The sequence below is a fragment of the Peromyscus californicus genome, unplaced genomic scaffold (genome assembly GCF_007827085.1).
Source record: "Peromyscus californicus insignis strain IS unplaced genomic scaffold, ASM782708v3 Scaffold_9__1_contigs__length_137607984, whole genome shotgun sequence".
Classification (NCBI taxonomy): Eukaryota; Metazoa; Chordata; class Mammalia; order Rodentia; family Cricetidae; genus Peromyscus; species Peromyscus californicus.
In genome coordinates this window covers 24,555,169-24,571,529 of record NW_026294617.1, presented here as the reverse complement: position 1 = coordinate 24,571,529, position 16,361 = coordinate 24,555,169, and the positions used below count along the sequence as shown (strand labels likewise).

General features: G+C 38.4%; 1 protein-coding gene across 1 annotated transcript; it reads left to right on the top strand.

Moving 5' to 3' along the window:
- Positions 1 to 3,466: 3,466 nt before the first annotated feature.
- LOC128106247 (60S ribosomal protein L32-like) lies at positions 3,467 to 3,890 on the top strand. Its single transcript, XM_052731598.1, has one exon. The coding sequence runs from the start codon at positions 3,501 to 3,503 to the stop codon at positions 3,888 to 3,890; it is 390 nt and encodes a 129-aa protein (XP_052587558.1). The 5' UTR covers positions 3,467 to 3,500.
- The last annotated feature ends 12,471 nt before the right edge of the window (positions 3,891 to 16,361 follow it).

Here is a 16,361-nt window from a genome sequence, read left to right as displayed (position 1 = left end):
TTCCTCTTCCTCTTCCTCTTCCTCTTCCTCTTCTTCTTCTTCTTCTTCTTCTTCTTCTTCTTCTTCTTCTTCTTCTTCTTCTTCTCCTTCTCCTTCTTCTCCTTCTCCTCCTTCTCCTTCTCCTTCTGTTTCTCCTTCTCCTTCTCTTTCTTTTCTTCTCCTATTAATGGACTAAGCTTAATATACACCCATTTTTAGACTACACTATTTCAATTCAACTTAGACTTAAATATGTGTTTTATTTTAAGTTAAATTATATGCATTTATTAAGACTTTTATTTTGAAGATTTGTGTATTAAAATGGTATTATGTTTTATGAAACTGATAGTGAGAATTATAATTTGTTGTTTATTTCTGATATTTTGGATTATAATTAAGATTTCATGGGATAAAGAGATAACTCAGTGGTTAAATGTATTTTCTGCTCTGCAAAGGACTCTGTACCAACATGGTGACTCACAACCCTCCATAATTCCAGTTCTAGGGAATGCTAAACCTTCTTCTTACCTCTACACATACATACATGCAGGCAAACACTCATACACTTAAAATTAAAACAAAGTATTTGAAGAGATTTTAATGGCATGAATAGGATACTCTTAGTGTGGAGTACTTTATCATCACCATCAGAAATTAAGTTTGACATAAACTGGTATGTTTTGTCACATACACAGTATTCTGCTTATATATGGAGCCATTGTGAGTCTATAATCTGATGACCACATAACTGTAAAGGAAAAGGAAAACCATCTGCGAATTTTTTTAAATCTATAACAGAACTAGTTCTTCATGAATTGCAATGGGATGCTTGAATGTGCTCTGTCAAAAATAAGACACAATGTCAACAAATGATATTGAGATACATTCTTATTTGTGATAACTTCCATTTATTATGCTTTGAACTTCTTCGAACTTGTTATCATTACTTTACCAGAGATTTACAACATAGCTCAATATGCAAGTTAGATTCCACCAATTTAAACAGGAATAGGATTTTGAGTGCCCTTTTATAACCAGAAAATATTCTTTTTATTATATGAAGCAAAACTGAAATACAAATCTTGAAGATGACATTTGAAAAGAATATAGATAGACTGATGAGAAACAAATGGTATCTAACATATTCTTCATATTGACTCAGGCAGTGACTGATGAGGTTGTCATAAATGCTAAGTACACATCATAAATTCCTCAACAGAAGCCACATTGTGCTCATTTGTCCCTTCCCTATAAGCCAGCATTCCCCCTTTTCATAAACTTCACCATATGAAGCAAATTATTGAATGTTTAAAGCTATTTAACTCTCATTCGGTACTGGTTATATAGAAAATACTATTTTTGTTTTTGCTGTTGTTTTCTCTCCCCACCAATTTCATTAGGGAAGGAACTTAGACAAAAATGAGTCTCCATTCAAATGTTTTAATCTGGTGAAGAAGAGAGAAAATAGAATATATTGTCCTAGTGACAAATTCACTCTTCATGATGTAGAAATATCAGGAATGTAAAAGAAAGAAAAGAATGTAAAATAAAATGTATAAACTTTATGTTGCATTGTCTTATTTGAACTGTGCAATAACATTTAATAATATTCTTCATGCCATTATTTGGATCTGAAATGGTCCAAAGCCCATGTACTAAAAAGGCTACTTACTAGTTTCATAGTTTGGAGAGGGATTCATAGTCCGGCACCAAAACACATTTCTGCTTTGCAGATGATTTTTTTCTACTATTTTTGTCACAGTAATGCTAGAAAACTAGTACATCATCTAAATTATAATTTTATTAGCAATTGTGTTAGCTGAGAATCTTGCTGATGCAATGCATATTTTAAATATTTTCATGAGGATAAAACAAGAAAGAGGAATTTTTGGCAGATATAGCACAAATATGCTCATTTGTCTAATAAATAAAAACATTTAAATTGTTTTTATGACAGAAAATTGTAAAGAGGGAATCTTAAGAGGGATTATAGCAATGTAACATAAAAAACAGAGAAAGTAATTATCACTGAATAATTGGAATTGTGGTTCTTCCACATAACTCCTGACTCCTGCATGTGCATATGGTTTTCGACAATGAATACTGTCATGAAAGCTTGAGTAATGTGAGTATTGTATATCAAGCATTTTGCAGAAATGGTGCTTGGCTCCTTGTTCCTGATGACTTTCAGTTCAGTTATCTCTGGTGTGAACCATGAGCGCACCTATGATATTAAAGGCACTGCATGGCTTTAGTGTCATTTCAGATTTTCCAATGGCACCTCTCAATTTGGAGTAGGTCTATAAAATGTGAAGTATAAAAACTGGAAGCAAATCAGAAATCAGAAAGTAATATATAGTATTTGACTATGGAGACATTAAGTAAGATATACAGTTTGAGCAAACATTGCAAAAAGAAAGTCAGAAATGTTTGGAAAATAAATTTATCTGAAATTGAATAATGAAATCTAAGTGTCATGTCAATGTTTGTGTTCTGGTCTAGAATTTAGTACTTTTCTAGTTACTTTTGAAACACTATCTTGTGATGAAGCCTAAGCTGGTCTGTAAGCCAAAGTAATCCTTCTCCTTCAGCCTCCCAAGAATTGAGGTTGTTAAGTGTATGTTAGGATAACTAACCAAACTTTAAGAATCACTAATTCACAAAATGTATAAAAGCTCTACTTCCAAAACCAAAATAAGAATACTTAAAAGACTACCACTTATTTTGCAACCATTTATTTGCTTCCTTATATGACAAGCTTTTATCCCAGGTTCATTATGTATGGACTTTGACTTTTGACTTTTCATTTTCCTCTGTACCTTCAGAATGCTAGGTTTAAAGGCACTCAACACCACAACAGCTTATATATGCTGATGGGAGCCAAATCCACAGCTTCCTGTACACTATGCAAGCCTTCTATCAAGTAAAATACATTCTCAGTGGTTAATTATTGAATAATAATATTTAATAAAGTTTCAGGATAAATTAATTTTAATGCTAGATGGCAAAGGACTTATAGACAATGGACTTGCATTATGTACTGTAGATTAGGTAATGGGATGAGGTATGTAAATTGCATTGGATTTCATCTCAAAATGATCAGGTTACATATGTGACATAAAACTGCCTATATCTTATAACTGAGATATATAATGACATAGTCAAACAAAATATCTAACATTCTATATATTGAATCTGGGTGACTGCAATGGCTTTGGGCTACATCTGTAGTTTTATGATAGCTGACTGATATGAACATATGTGACCTGAACAATGATGATAGAGATAAAAACACTTAAATTTTCTCTTAATCTTAGAAGGAAGGATGGCATAAAGATATACCTTTCACCTGGCTTGCCACTCAAATTTAAATTGTGAAATACCTGTGTGTCACAAGTCGTGAAGTCTGATGTTACCTACCAATGGTAAATTATATTTTTAAATAGGTTTAAAGAAGATTTGACCACTTCCTTCTTCCTCCGCGCTGCCTGCGAGGTGGCTGCCATCTGTTTAGCGGCATCATGGCTGCCCTCCGGCCTCTGGTGAAGCCCAAGATCGTCAAAAAGAGGACCAAGAAGTTTATCCGGCACCAGTCAGACCGATATGTCAAAATTAAGCGAAACTGGCGGAAACCCAGAGGTGTCGACAACAGGGTGCGGAGAAGATTCAAGGACCAGATCCTCATGCCTAACATTGGTTACGGGAGCAACAAGAAAACCAAGCACATGCTGCCTAGTGGCTTCCGGAAGTTTCTGGTCCATGATGTCAAGGAGCTGGAAGTGCTGCTGATGTGCAACAAATCTTACTGTGCTGAGATTGCTCACAACGTTTCCTCCAAGAACCGAAAAGCCATCGTGGAAAGAGCAGCACAGATGGCCATCAGTCACCAATCCCAACGCCAGGCTTCGTAGCGAGGAAAACGAGTCGACGGCTTGCCTCTGTGCTTTATTTGTGTTTAAATAAAACCACAAAAACTGCCAAAAAAAAAAAAAAAAAAAAAAAAAAAAAGAAGAAGAAGATTTGACCAGAGATTTTGGAGCACAGATGTTGTTTTCATCAATTACTAATGTTTGGAAAAATCAAGAGAATTTTCCTTTGTCAAAGAAGCATTGGTTCTTATTGTTAAGAAAATTTCTGTTCAGTTTACATGCTAACCATAGGTACCCCTCTCCTCCCTCCTTCCACCCCCCAGCTTTCCCCCCTAACCCAACCCCCATTCCTACCTCCTCCAAAGCAAGGGTTCTGATGGGGAGTCAGCAGATCCTGGTATATTCAGTTGAGGCAGGTCCAAGCCCCTCCCCCTGAACCAAGACTGTGTAAGGTGTCCCAACATAGGCACTGGGCTCCAAAAAGCCTGGTCATGCAGCAGAGATGAATCCTGATCCCACTGCCAGGGGCCCCTTAAGCAGATCAAGCAAAACAACTGTCTCACATATTCAGAGGGACTACAACAGTCTCATGGAGGCTCCACCGCTATTGGTCCAGAGTTCATGAGTTCCCACTAGTTTGGTTTGGTTGTCTCTGTACATTTCCCCATCATGATCTTGATGCCCCTTGCTCATAAAATCCCTCTTCTCTCTCTTTGACTGGACTCCTGGAGCTAGGCCTGGTGCTTGGCTGTGGATCTCTGCATCTTCTTCCATCAGTTACTGGATGGAGGCTCTATGATAACAGTTAGGGTATTCACCAATCTGATTACCGGAGTAGGTCAGTTCAGGCATCTTCTCCACTATTACTAGTAGTCTAAGCTAAGTTCATCCTGTAGATTCCTGGAAACTTCCCTAGCACCCAGTTTCTCCCTGTTCCCTTGATGTCTCCCTCTATCATGGTATCCCTTTCCTTGTTTTCCCACTCTGTCCTCATTCCAGCTCAAGCATCCTGTTCCCTTATGTTCTCATCCCCCATTCCCTACCCTCCATTGCCCCACCTCACCCCCATTTTGCTCATGTAGATCTCATCTATTTCCCCTTCCAAGGATAATTCAAGCATTCCTCTTAGGGTTCTCTTTGTTAGCTAGCTTCTCTGGAGCTGTGGATTTTAGTCTGGTTATCCTTTGCTTTACACCTTAGTATCCACTTATGAGTGAGTACATACCGTGTTTGTCCTTCTGAGTCTGAGTTACCTCAGTCAGGATGATATTTTCTAGTTCTATCCATTTGCCTACAAGTTTTGTGATGCCATTGTTTTTTACTGCTGAGGAGTACTCCATTGTGTATTTTCTTTATCCATTCTTCAGTTGAGGGGCAACTAGGTTGTTTCCAGGTTCTGGCTATTAAAAATAATGCTGCTATGAACATAGTTGAGAATGTATCCTTCTGGTATGATTGAGCATTCCTTGGATATATTCCCAAAAGTGGTAATAGCTGGGTCTTGAGGTAGATTGATTCCCAATTTTCTGAGAAACTGCCATACTGATTTCCAAACTGGCTGTAAAAGCTTGCACTCCCACTAACAGTGAAGGAGTATTCCCCTTGCTCAGCATCTTCTCCATCAGTGTTTTTGAGCATAGCCATGATGACAGGGGGTAAGATGGTATTTTGATTTGCATTCCCCTGATGACTAAGGATGTTGAACAATTCCTTAAATGTCATTCAGCCATTTGAGATTCTTCTGTTAAGAATTCTCTGTTCAGCTCTGTAGCCCATTTTGTAAATTGGATTGTTCAGTATTTTGATGTCAAGTTTCTAAAATTCTTTATATATTTTGGAGATCAGCCCTCTCTCAGATGTGGGGTTGGTGAAGATCTCTTCCCATTCTCTAGGCTGTCGTTTTCTCTGACTAACCATGTCCTTTGTCCTATGAAACCTTCTCAGTTTTTGGATTTCCAATTTATTAATTGCTGTTCTCAGTGTCTGTGCTACTGATGTTATATTTAGGAATTGGTCTCCTGAGCCATTGTGTTCAAGACTGCTTCCTACTTTCTCTTCTATCAAGTTCAGTGTAACTGGTTTTATGTTGAGGTGTTTGATCCACTTGGACTTGAGTTTTGTGCATGGTAATTGATACACATCTATTTGCAATCTTCTACATGTTGACATCCAGTTGTGCTAGCACGATTTATTAAAGATGCTTTCTTTTTTCCATTGTACAGTTTTGGCTTCTTTGTCAAAAATCAGGTGTTCATAGCTGTGTGGATTAATGTCAGTATCTTCAATTAAATTCCATTGGTCCACATGTCGTTTTTTATGCTAAAACCAAGCTGTTTTTATTACTATAGCTCTATAGTACAGCTTGAGGTCAGAGATGGTGATACCTCCAGATGTGGCTTTACTATCCAGGATAGTTTTAGCTATCCTGGCTTTTTTGTTTTTCCATATGAAGTTGAGTATGTTCTCTCCAGGTCTGTGAAGAATTGTATTGAGATTTTGATGGGGATTGTACAGAATCTGTAGGTTGCTTTTGGTAAGATTACCATTTTTTCCTGTTAATCCTACCTATCAATGAGCATGTGAGATCTTTCCATTTTCTGATATCTTCTTCAATTTCTTGTAGGGCATACATAAGCTACAAAGATGGTGCTGAACGGAAGTTAGCTTAAGTTGTTTACACTGAGAGTAGATACAAGGGAGGGTGTGGAGAAAAAGCTAGCTTAAGTTGTTTATACAGAGATTAGATATAAATGGTGCTGAGAGGAAGTTGGCTCAAGTTGTTTAAGCTGACATAAGGTACAAAGATCAGGAGATGATGTCAGTGCATAAATAACTGTTAAACAAGGAAATGAGTATAGGGTGACCTTTAAAAGGATTAGTTGGTCCCTTCTACCCCCTCCAAGGAGTCTGAGGTTTTTTGCTATAAAAGAGGCTTACTGTCTAACAATAAGTTCCTGCTTGACTTGACTCCCTGCTGCCTCTGATTGTTTCCAGATAATAGGAAGGCTTGGAAACAGGTGAGCAGCACAATTACCTTTCCTCAGTTCCAGGCCACCACCTCTTCAGAGGTGACCTAAGTTCCCGGTGGGGCAAGACCCCAAAATTTCTTTCTTCAGAGACTTAAAATTCTTGTCATACAGGTCTTTCACTTTCTTAGAGTTACTCCAAAGTTTTATATTATTTGTGGTTATTGTAAATGGTAATGTGTCTCTGATTTATTTCTCAGTACATTTATCATTTGTGTATAAGAGGGCTACTCATTTTTATTTGAGTTAATCTTGTGTTCTGCCACATTACTGATAAACACCTGTATAAGTTCCCTTGTAGAATTTTTGGCGTAACTTGTGTATACTATCATACTATCTGCAAATAGTGAAAGTTTGACTTCTTCCTTTCCAGTTTGTATCCCCTTGAGCTCCTTTTTTTTGTTTTATTGCTCTAGCTAAAACTTCAAGTACTATATTGAATAAATATCTGGAGATTAGACAGCCTTGTGTTGTTCCTGATTTTAGTGGAATCATTTTGAATTTCTCTCCATTTAATTTGATGTTAGCTGTCATCTTGCTGTAAATTGCCTTTATTATGTTTAGGTATGTTCCTTGTATTCCTTATCTCTCTAAGACCTTTATCATAAAGAGGTGTGGCATTTTGTCAAAGCCTTTTTCAGTATCTAATGAGACAATCATGTGTTATTTTTTCTTTCAGTTTGTTTATATGGTGTATTACATTGACAGATTTTCATATGTTGAACCATCCTTGCATCTCTGAGATTAAGCCTACTTGGTCATGGTGGATAATTTTTTGATGTGTTTTAGATTCAGTTTGCCAATATTTATTGAGCATTTTTTGCATCAATATTCATGAGGAATATTGGTCTATAATTCTCTTTCTTTGTTGCATCTTTGTGTAGTTTGTCTATCAGAGTAACTACAGCCTCATAAAGGAGGCTGGTAATTTTCCTTCTGTTTCTATTGTATGGAACAATTTGAAGAGTATTGACATTAGCTCTTCTTGGAAAACCTGGTAGAATTCTGTGCTGAAACCATCTCGTGCTGGACTTTTATTGGTTGGGAGACTTTTAATGACTGTTTCTATTTCTTTAGGGGTTATTGGTCTATTTAAATTGTTTGTCTGGTCTAGATTTAACTTTGCTATGTTGTACCTATCCAGAAAATTGTCCATTTCTTTCAGATTTTCCAATTTTGCGTAATACAGGTTTTTGAAGTATGACCCTATGATTCTTCGGATTTCCTTGTTGTCTGTCATTATTGTAAGGATTTGGCCCTTAATTAGGTCATTAGCCTTCAACGGCATCCAAGCCTAAAAAGCAGGTGGGCACTCTGTCTCTCTCCTTTTCCGCTCCTTCCTCCCGTCGGCATCCCCGTCTCTCTCTCCCCCCCCTCTCTGTCTCCCTCTCCCCCCCAATAAAGCTCTAAAAAGGTAACTATGACTGTGATTCTTTTAATCAGCACGCTCCTCTGCGGCAACTAGCCAGGAGGAGCAGCAGGAGGAGCAGCACCTCAGCATAAACAACATTGGTTCCGTGACTCAGATACACCATGGAGCACTGAGGACCTGCTGACTGCTGCCACTTGACGCCTCTTCCCCCATCCAGGGAGACAATGTTGCTTGCCACCTCTGCTGGACCCCCACACCACTACTGTCATGATTCTTTACCACAGCAAGTCTGCTGTTCTCACGGCTGTAGTCTGACCTATATTCTTTGTGAGGGACACCCCAGGGGTTGTCCTCGGGCTGTACTGGCAATGGCACATTTTCGTTTCTGATGAGAAAGTAAATGCTGTCTCGGGTCTACCAGGTGGACCAACTGCAATGCAGCAGAGCCCTCATGATCCCTTGATGAAGAGGACTCATGACCTGAGCTGATTCATGGATCTCTCTCCACTCTTTGGGGACGCCCAAGATTGTAGTCTGATCCTGGTTTGTTATTTTAATATTTATATTTTTCTTGGCCACAGCGTCGTGGGAACTTCTGCTAGCAAACAGGCAAATAAGAGTTACTTTATCTCCAAGCTTTCTGCCAAAGTTCTAAACCCTTCTCCTTCCCCACTTCTGCGTCTGCCACGTGCAACCTTTTCTGTCTGACTTCTGCCTGCAGTGGGCAGGCTCAAATGGGCAGGCTTGGGTGGTTTCTATGACTCGCCCTAACTCACCTTAACTCCACCCACTCATTCTCAAACTGCCTTGAGAAGCACAGACGAGTTTGGAAGTGACTAAGATCCATACAAATAAGTTTACAATAATCACGATGGCTCTTAAGCCAAAAAATCAGCTTATAGCCTCAGACAAGTCTTCCGGAAAGTATCAGTTTATAGTCTGCCTACTGACAGATCTTCCAAAAGCTGTCCTTAAGCCACCAATCATGAGGGAAAAAAAAATTCAGGACACGGAATAAAATCCGTCTCTTGTTACCCAGACCACTCCAACTAAAATTTAAGCATCTGGAGAGCAAGGCTCCCGATCCCACAGGCAAAAGAGTCATCTGTGGCATTTAAGGTGTGCCAGGGAAAAGATAAAAGCCCAAAAACAAAATTGCCAAGTGCTGGCACTAGCTGACTCCCAAAAGCTGTTGGGTCCCTGTTTTAAGTGAGGAAAAGGCCACAGGCTAGCAAATGCCCTGCCAGGCCATCAACAGCCTTGTTAAAAGTACCACCTAGAAAGACAACCAGTCAGCTGACTGCCCCCAGGCACCAAGATGCATGGGTACATCAAGCTAAGACCTCCAACAGACCTAGGCTTGGCTACAGACATGGCAGGGAACCCAGAACGCAGCAGGGAAGCAACCCATTTCTTTCCTTCTGGACCCTAGAGCCACTGACTCAGTCCTGGGCGTTTTGGGATGCCACCTCTCCTTTATTGTCAGGTACAGAGGACAGCCTTACCACCTCACCAGATTTAATTGCACTTTCAGAGTTACTTAATGAAAAAAGATTTCCACCTAAAATAAGAGCTCATTGCTTCACTCCAGATCCACTGCCTGTGTTTCTCATGTGCATCCAGACAGGGCTCTGACCTTTGCCTTGTCCCTAATTCCAAAAAATAAATTCTCATGCACCACAAGCTTTTCTCTTCCCAGTTCCCTGTTCTAACTCACTGTTCAGCTAATGGTACAGGACCACCACAGAACCGGAGTCCAGAGATTATCAAATAAGAAACTGTAACAGCTAAAATGTATTTACACCCCCAGACCCAAAGGCATCTGGGCGCTACAAAAAGACTTTAATGTAAACATCTATTACTATGAGATGCTTGTAACAATTGATAACCTGTCTCCTAGATGCTGAACTAGTAAAGGAAAGAGGTGCTTTAAAATAATCTGTCTCTGATAAACCTTAACATGTTTCAAAATCAATAGGGACAGGCCAGATCTACCTCAAATAAATGTCAACATAAAATAATAATGATTCTTTTATCTAAGTTTTTCTTCTGTGTCACCAGCATCTTGTCAAACAAAAAGTCCCCAGCCACAGCCAAGAGGGATACATGTCTCCAGAGCAAATGGATGACAGATAGCATTCCACAATGCCTGTCTACCTCAGAAAACTCCCCTTCTCCATTCTCCCAGAGCCAACCAATGTCCAAAAGTCAGCTGGAAGCAGTTTTTGTGAGGAACGACACCCCTAGTCCCATCTACCTGCTTTTTTTTTATAATAAGGGAAAGTCTGTGATGTAAGGATTTGGTCCTTAATTATGTCATCAGCCTTCGATGGCGTCCCAGCCTAAAAAGTGGGTGGGCGCTCTGTCTCTCTCCTTTTCCGCTCCTTCCTCCTGTCGGCACCCTCCTCTCTCTCCCTCCCCCCTCTGTCTCTCTGTCTCTCTCTGTCTCTCTCTGTCTCTCTCTGTCTCTCTCTCTCTCTCTCTCTCTCTCTCTCTCTCTCTCTCTCTCCCTCTCTCCCCCCTCTCCCAATAAATCTCTAAAAAGGTAGCCATGGCTGTGATTCTTTTAATCAGTATGCTCCTCTGCCAGCATGGCCACCACAGGTGGCGACCAGCCACGAGGAGCAGTGCCACAGCATAAACAACAATTATGTCTCCCTTTTCATTTCTGATTTTGTTAATTTGGATATTCTCTCTCTGCCTTTTGGTTAGTTTGGATAAGAGCTTGTCTAAGTTAAGACTTTCCTTAAGCCTCAAGAAGGAAAGACCAAAGTATGTCCATTGATTTTAGATAGCTGATCTTCAACACAGTTGTATTGCTTTAAATCTTATTCACAGAGGTGATTTCTTTTTTTTTTTTCTTCTTTTGTTTTGTTTGTTTGTTTGTTTTTGTTTTTCAAGACAGGGTTTCTCTATGTAGCTTTGTGCCTTTCCTAGAACTCACTCTGTAGCCCAGGCTGGCCTCGAACTCACGGAGATCTGCCTGCCTCTGCCTCCCGAGTGCTGGCATTAAAGGCGTGCACTGCCACCACCTCCCGGCTGAGGTGGTTTCTTGAAATGAGTAGATGTAATTAGTTTAAGTGTTCTCCAGGAGATAAAAGTTGTTTTGTAGATCAACCTAAGAAGGCTTTGGGGAGGAAATTATGGATGAGTAATATTTTAATGTGTTTACAAGTCTTCATTTGATGAATAATGGTAGTGTGGTGCTCTGATGTCCTGTGAACTTAATCACCAAACACTGGTATGTGTGTTTTTAGTTTTGAATGATGCGTGATGTAAATTGCTTGTTGGTGGGTGCTCAGTGGTACCTAGGTCAATCAGTATATGAATGAATAAACACATAAGAGTTTTTTAAAAAAATGGCAAATTATAATAAAATGGAGAGTAATTTGAATATTAAGTTGGGATCAGAAAACAATGTGTAACACGACACTTGGAAAACAATGAGAAATAGATTAGACAACCAAACATTCTAGTTTCCCTACAGGATCCAGTTCTCCTTCCAGCCTGTGCACACTAAAGTTCTAACTCAGGTCATCAGATGACAGCAAGTATCTTCATGTTTGAGTCATCTTGCTGACCTAACCATAACCACTATTTTTTTTAAAATTTTGATATTGCACATTGTTTATGCATTCAAATATTTCTTGTATATAAACATAAATTTTAATTATTTTAAATATTGAGAAAAAAGGAAATATCTGAAACTAAGTGTGGTTTAATTTTCTTGTATGTTTTTGCTGAAAAATAGTCTAACAGAAAAAATAGAATATAAAGAAAATAGTTCAATGTAAAACTAATTAGTGCTGCAAACTATCCTTGATTTAGTCTATTATAAAAATACCTAAGTCACTTATTGGCTATGTTAAAAAAAATTAGCCAGGCTTGGGGTTTATACTTTTCTCCCCGGCATTTCTTACCCAGAGACAAGCATATCTATATGAGTTCAAGGCCAGCCTTGTCAACAAAGTGAGATCCAGAATACCCTGGGCTACACAGTGAAGCCCTGTCTCAAAAACCACATAAATATACAGTTTTGTGCAAAAATATTTCTAAGAAACATGAATATTGCTTATGGCTCCATCTTCATGAAAATGAAAGAAATTTGAGAAAGTGTTTCACCCTTGGTATAAATGCCTTTTTCCCTTTATTTCTGAATGATGTGTGTTGCTAGCATGAATGGATAAGTACTTAAAAGTGCAGTTTTATTTGTGTCCATTATTTTAAAAGTGTTTTTTCTTTCTTATAGCAGATTCAAAATGGAAAACTAAAGTTCAGTTTTGTTTGGACTTGGATTTTTAGTCCTGAAGCTTATTCTCATAGATTAATCTCTATTTCTAAAATATTCTATAACCATATCAGTGCCCCTTGAGTGCTTTGCTTATATACATTTTTTAAATGTGCCATAAATATCACTTGTAAGAGCTGATTATTTCTTTCACTTACAGTTTGGTCCTTTTCCAAGTACTTCAGTTTTCTGTTATCAGGAGTTTTCCCCAAATCATACCAGAAGCTCAAAATAACAGACCTCATAGAGCAGTAAAAATAACTAAACATAGGATTGTTTCTACTTTATATTGAAATTTCAGAGACACAGCTCTTATAGTGAATTCACAAAACAAATAGCATATTTTAATCATTCTTGCATAGGAACTAGCAATTGTTATTCTATAGAAGGAGGACATAGATTAAAAAAAATTTAAGCTTATCACAATATTTAATTGTAGCTGTTAAAAAACATACAGTATACTAATATCTCTGAAACATCACATAGAACAATGAACTAAACTACAGTAACCTTCCAGGAAAAAAAAGCAAAAATGTATTTAGCAATATTAAAATGAAGTGTCTTTGAAGGATAGTTTTATTTTTGGAGTATGAAACAGTAAAATAATTTTCATAATTTCTTACCCCACATGACAAATCATTATAGATGTCGCTAAACATAACAGCTTTATGACAATGAATTGCTTAGAGTTGCTAGGAGCTAGAGGATTAATATGATAGAGGAGTGAGGCCAGGCTGATGCAGAGACATGACAGAGTCTATTCACACTGCTGCAGATGGAAATGCAGGGTCAGCCCTGGGACCTGGACCCTTTCATGATTGTGTATGTGGTCAGAATTGATTGGGAAGAAGTCTTGTTTTACTGATCTTTTGGGGTCAATGATTCTCTTTGTTTGATGTTAGTATCTGTGAAGTAGTTTATGACAAAGAATAGGTTTCAGTGGCCTCCTAGTTTCTATCAGGCCCTGTTTTCACACAAGGCCCAATTCTCCAGACCTAATCGACAGCCCCATTGCTCGTAGTAACATTATTTACTTCCCTAGTGTCTGTGGAGAATTTCATATGTATCTGGAGCATACTCTATTTCTTTATATTGTTTTATTCTGCATTGCTTATTTTTTTAAGATTTGCTGTGTGTGTGTGTGTGTGTGTGTGTGTGTGTGTGTGTGTGTGTGTGCGCACGCGTGTGCATGTGTCTCCACAGAGACCAGAAATCTGCATGAAATTTTCCAGAGGTAGACATGGGTTTATGGGTTGCTGAACATGGATTCTGGAAATCTTACTCAGGTATATGCTATTGTTAACTACTGAATCGTCCAACTCTCCTGCCAGCTAAAAGGATTTAATATTGCATAAGAGATTTGGAAAAGCAATCGATTTCCCGCTGATACCTCCGTGAAGCTTTGAAAGCAAGGTAATATGCATTTAGAGAATAAGTTGAAGTTTTCTATTACATTGTATCATGTAGAAAAGAATGAGAGGAGGGATTGTATGAGCCAGTGGGGTCAAGGTCATGAAGAGGAACCCACAGAGATAGCTGACCTGAACTCATGGGAGCACATGGACTTTGGACCAGCAGTTAGAGAGCCTGCATGGGACCAACCTAGGCCCTTTGCATGTGTATGACAGTTATGTATAGCTTGGTCTCCTTGTAAAGCTCCTAGCAGTGAGGACAGTAACTGTCCCTGGCACTTAGCTGGCTTTTGGGAATCTGTTTCTCATGCTAGATTGCCTTGTCCAGTCTTTATGCAGGGGAAGGAGCTGGGTCCTACCTCAACTTGATGTGCCATGCTTTGTTCAAGCCCATGGGAGGCTTGCCCCTTTCTGAATGGAGATGGGGGAGGAACAGATTGAGAGGTGGGTAGATGGAAGTTCAGTGGGTGGAGGAGGGGAGGGGAGGAGAGGAGAAAGGAGAAACTGAGGTCAGGAGGTCAGTATGCAAAATAAATGGAAAAATGTTAATAAAATAAAATAAAAAACAAAACAAAATTTAAAAAATGAAAAAGAAAAGCAGAGTGCAGAGATTCCTTTAGGAGATTCATCTTCAAGTACATCTTGTAGTATCTCTCTCCCTTTGCATATATAGAGGTTCTCCTGAAGGATTTCTTTTGATACTAAATAGTTCTTTTGTCATCAGGCATATGATGGATTATGCGGGGCCAGCTTTTGCTTTCCACATCAGCTAGCACCTGGACTGAAACCTTGAAGACTAATCTGTAAGTGTTTCCAACTGTGATTGGAAGAGTTTTCTGTTCCTTCTGTATCACACTACCTATGGCCTCTGGTATGAAAAAAGAGGACAGTTTAATGTATTACACAATAAAATGCAATCATTTCTGGACAGGCATTTCTGTGCTTTTAAACAAAGGATCTCCTAGCAATCCATTCTGGCTATCAGTGGCAATAACACTCAAAGAAATGTTTGTTCTCACAGAGCCTAACTTCACTCAATATTTACAATAAAAATGGACGAAAGGCCACAGGACCCCTGTACTAATGTGGTATCGATGGGGAAAGTGCATAATTGGGTCCCTTGAAAGTCTTTCCAGACCACAACTATTTGCTCACATAAAATCTTCCAATTAGATCAAGACCCACAAAAAGAAGCATTTTCTCATAGGCTTTCCTATGGTTAAAACCTTAAAATGATAATTCTTATTATTGTTAATATTAAAAATTCACAAGCTATTTAATGAAAATACTGCCTATTAAAAGTAAAATAAGTGTATATTTAAATATTTCCTTAAAATTGTTTTGTTTTACTGGGGATGGTCAATACGGCTCAGCTAGTAATGGTTCTTGATGCCATGCTGAGTATCTGAATTTGATCCCCAGGAAAAACAGCATCTGGTTGAAGGAAAGAACCACCAACAAGTTGTCCAGTTTATTCTAGAGTTCTCACAACAAACAGAATTTACATAAATGTGAAAGGCATCAATCTTTCTATTAAAAGATGATTGTAATTAAATATGCCCAGCCAGGGAACTGGATAAAAACAGCCCAGTATTTCTTTTATAACCTATTCCTCACATGCTGAAGTGCATACACACATGCACACATGCGTGTGTGTGTGTGTGTGTGTGTGTGTGTGTGTGTGTGTGTGTGTGTTATATACATTTTTCAATGTGAGTTGATATACCTGTGTGCATGCATGTGGAGGTTCAAAGTTGATATCTGCTGTCTTCCTTGATGACTCTCCATATCATTTACTGAGGAGGGATATTCCTTATACCTGGAACCTAATACTCCAGGTTAATAAAACTAGTCAGCTTCCAGAGGCATCCCATGTCTGTTTCCTAGGAGCTTGAATAATAAGCATGACCACACCACTAGCTTGGCCTCTACGTGGGTTGTTGGGATTTGAACTTCACTCTTCATGCTTGTTCCACAAACACTTTAACCACTTCTATTATTGTTTTATTATGGGTAGATTTTTAATTATATAAAGGTTACCTTTTCATCTTAGCATGGTGGCTCATTCTAAATTCTTATAAAAACTCTAAATTTGCACACACACACACAACACACACACACACACACACACACAAACACACACACACACATACCATCTTGAGCAGTGGATATTTGTATGTGGCTACTCTAAAGATATCAAGATTATTGTATTATTCATACATTTAAATATGTAATGTAATATGGCATACTAAAGTGGAAAATAATGTTTATTTCCTCTGTATTATTATTTTTTATTTCTTTAAGTCTATTGGTATTATGGAATCTTTTCCCTTTCTCCTTCTGCAATGGTGGACAGTTTTTCTGGGTACAATATTCTAAATTGGCAGACATGGTATTTTAGAACTTGAAGAACAT

Excerpts from the sequence above, each read along its gene's own strand:
- LOC128106247 (XM_052731598.1), top strand. The coding sequence starts at position 3,501 with ATGGCTGCCCTCCGGCCTCTGGTGAAGCCCAAGATCGTCAAAAAGAGG.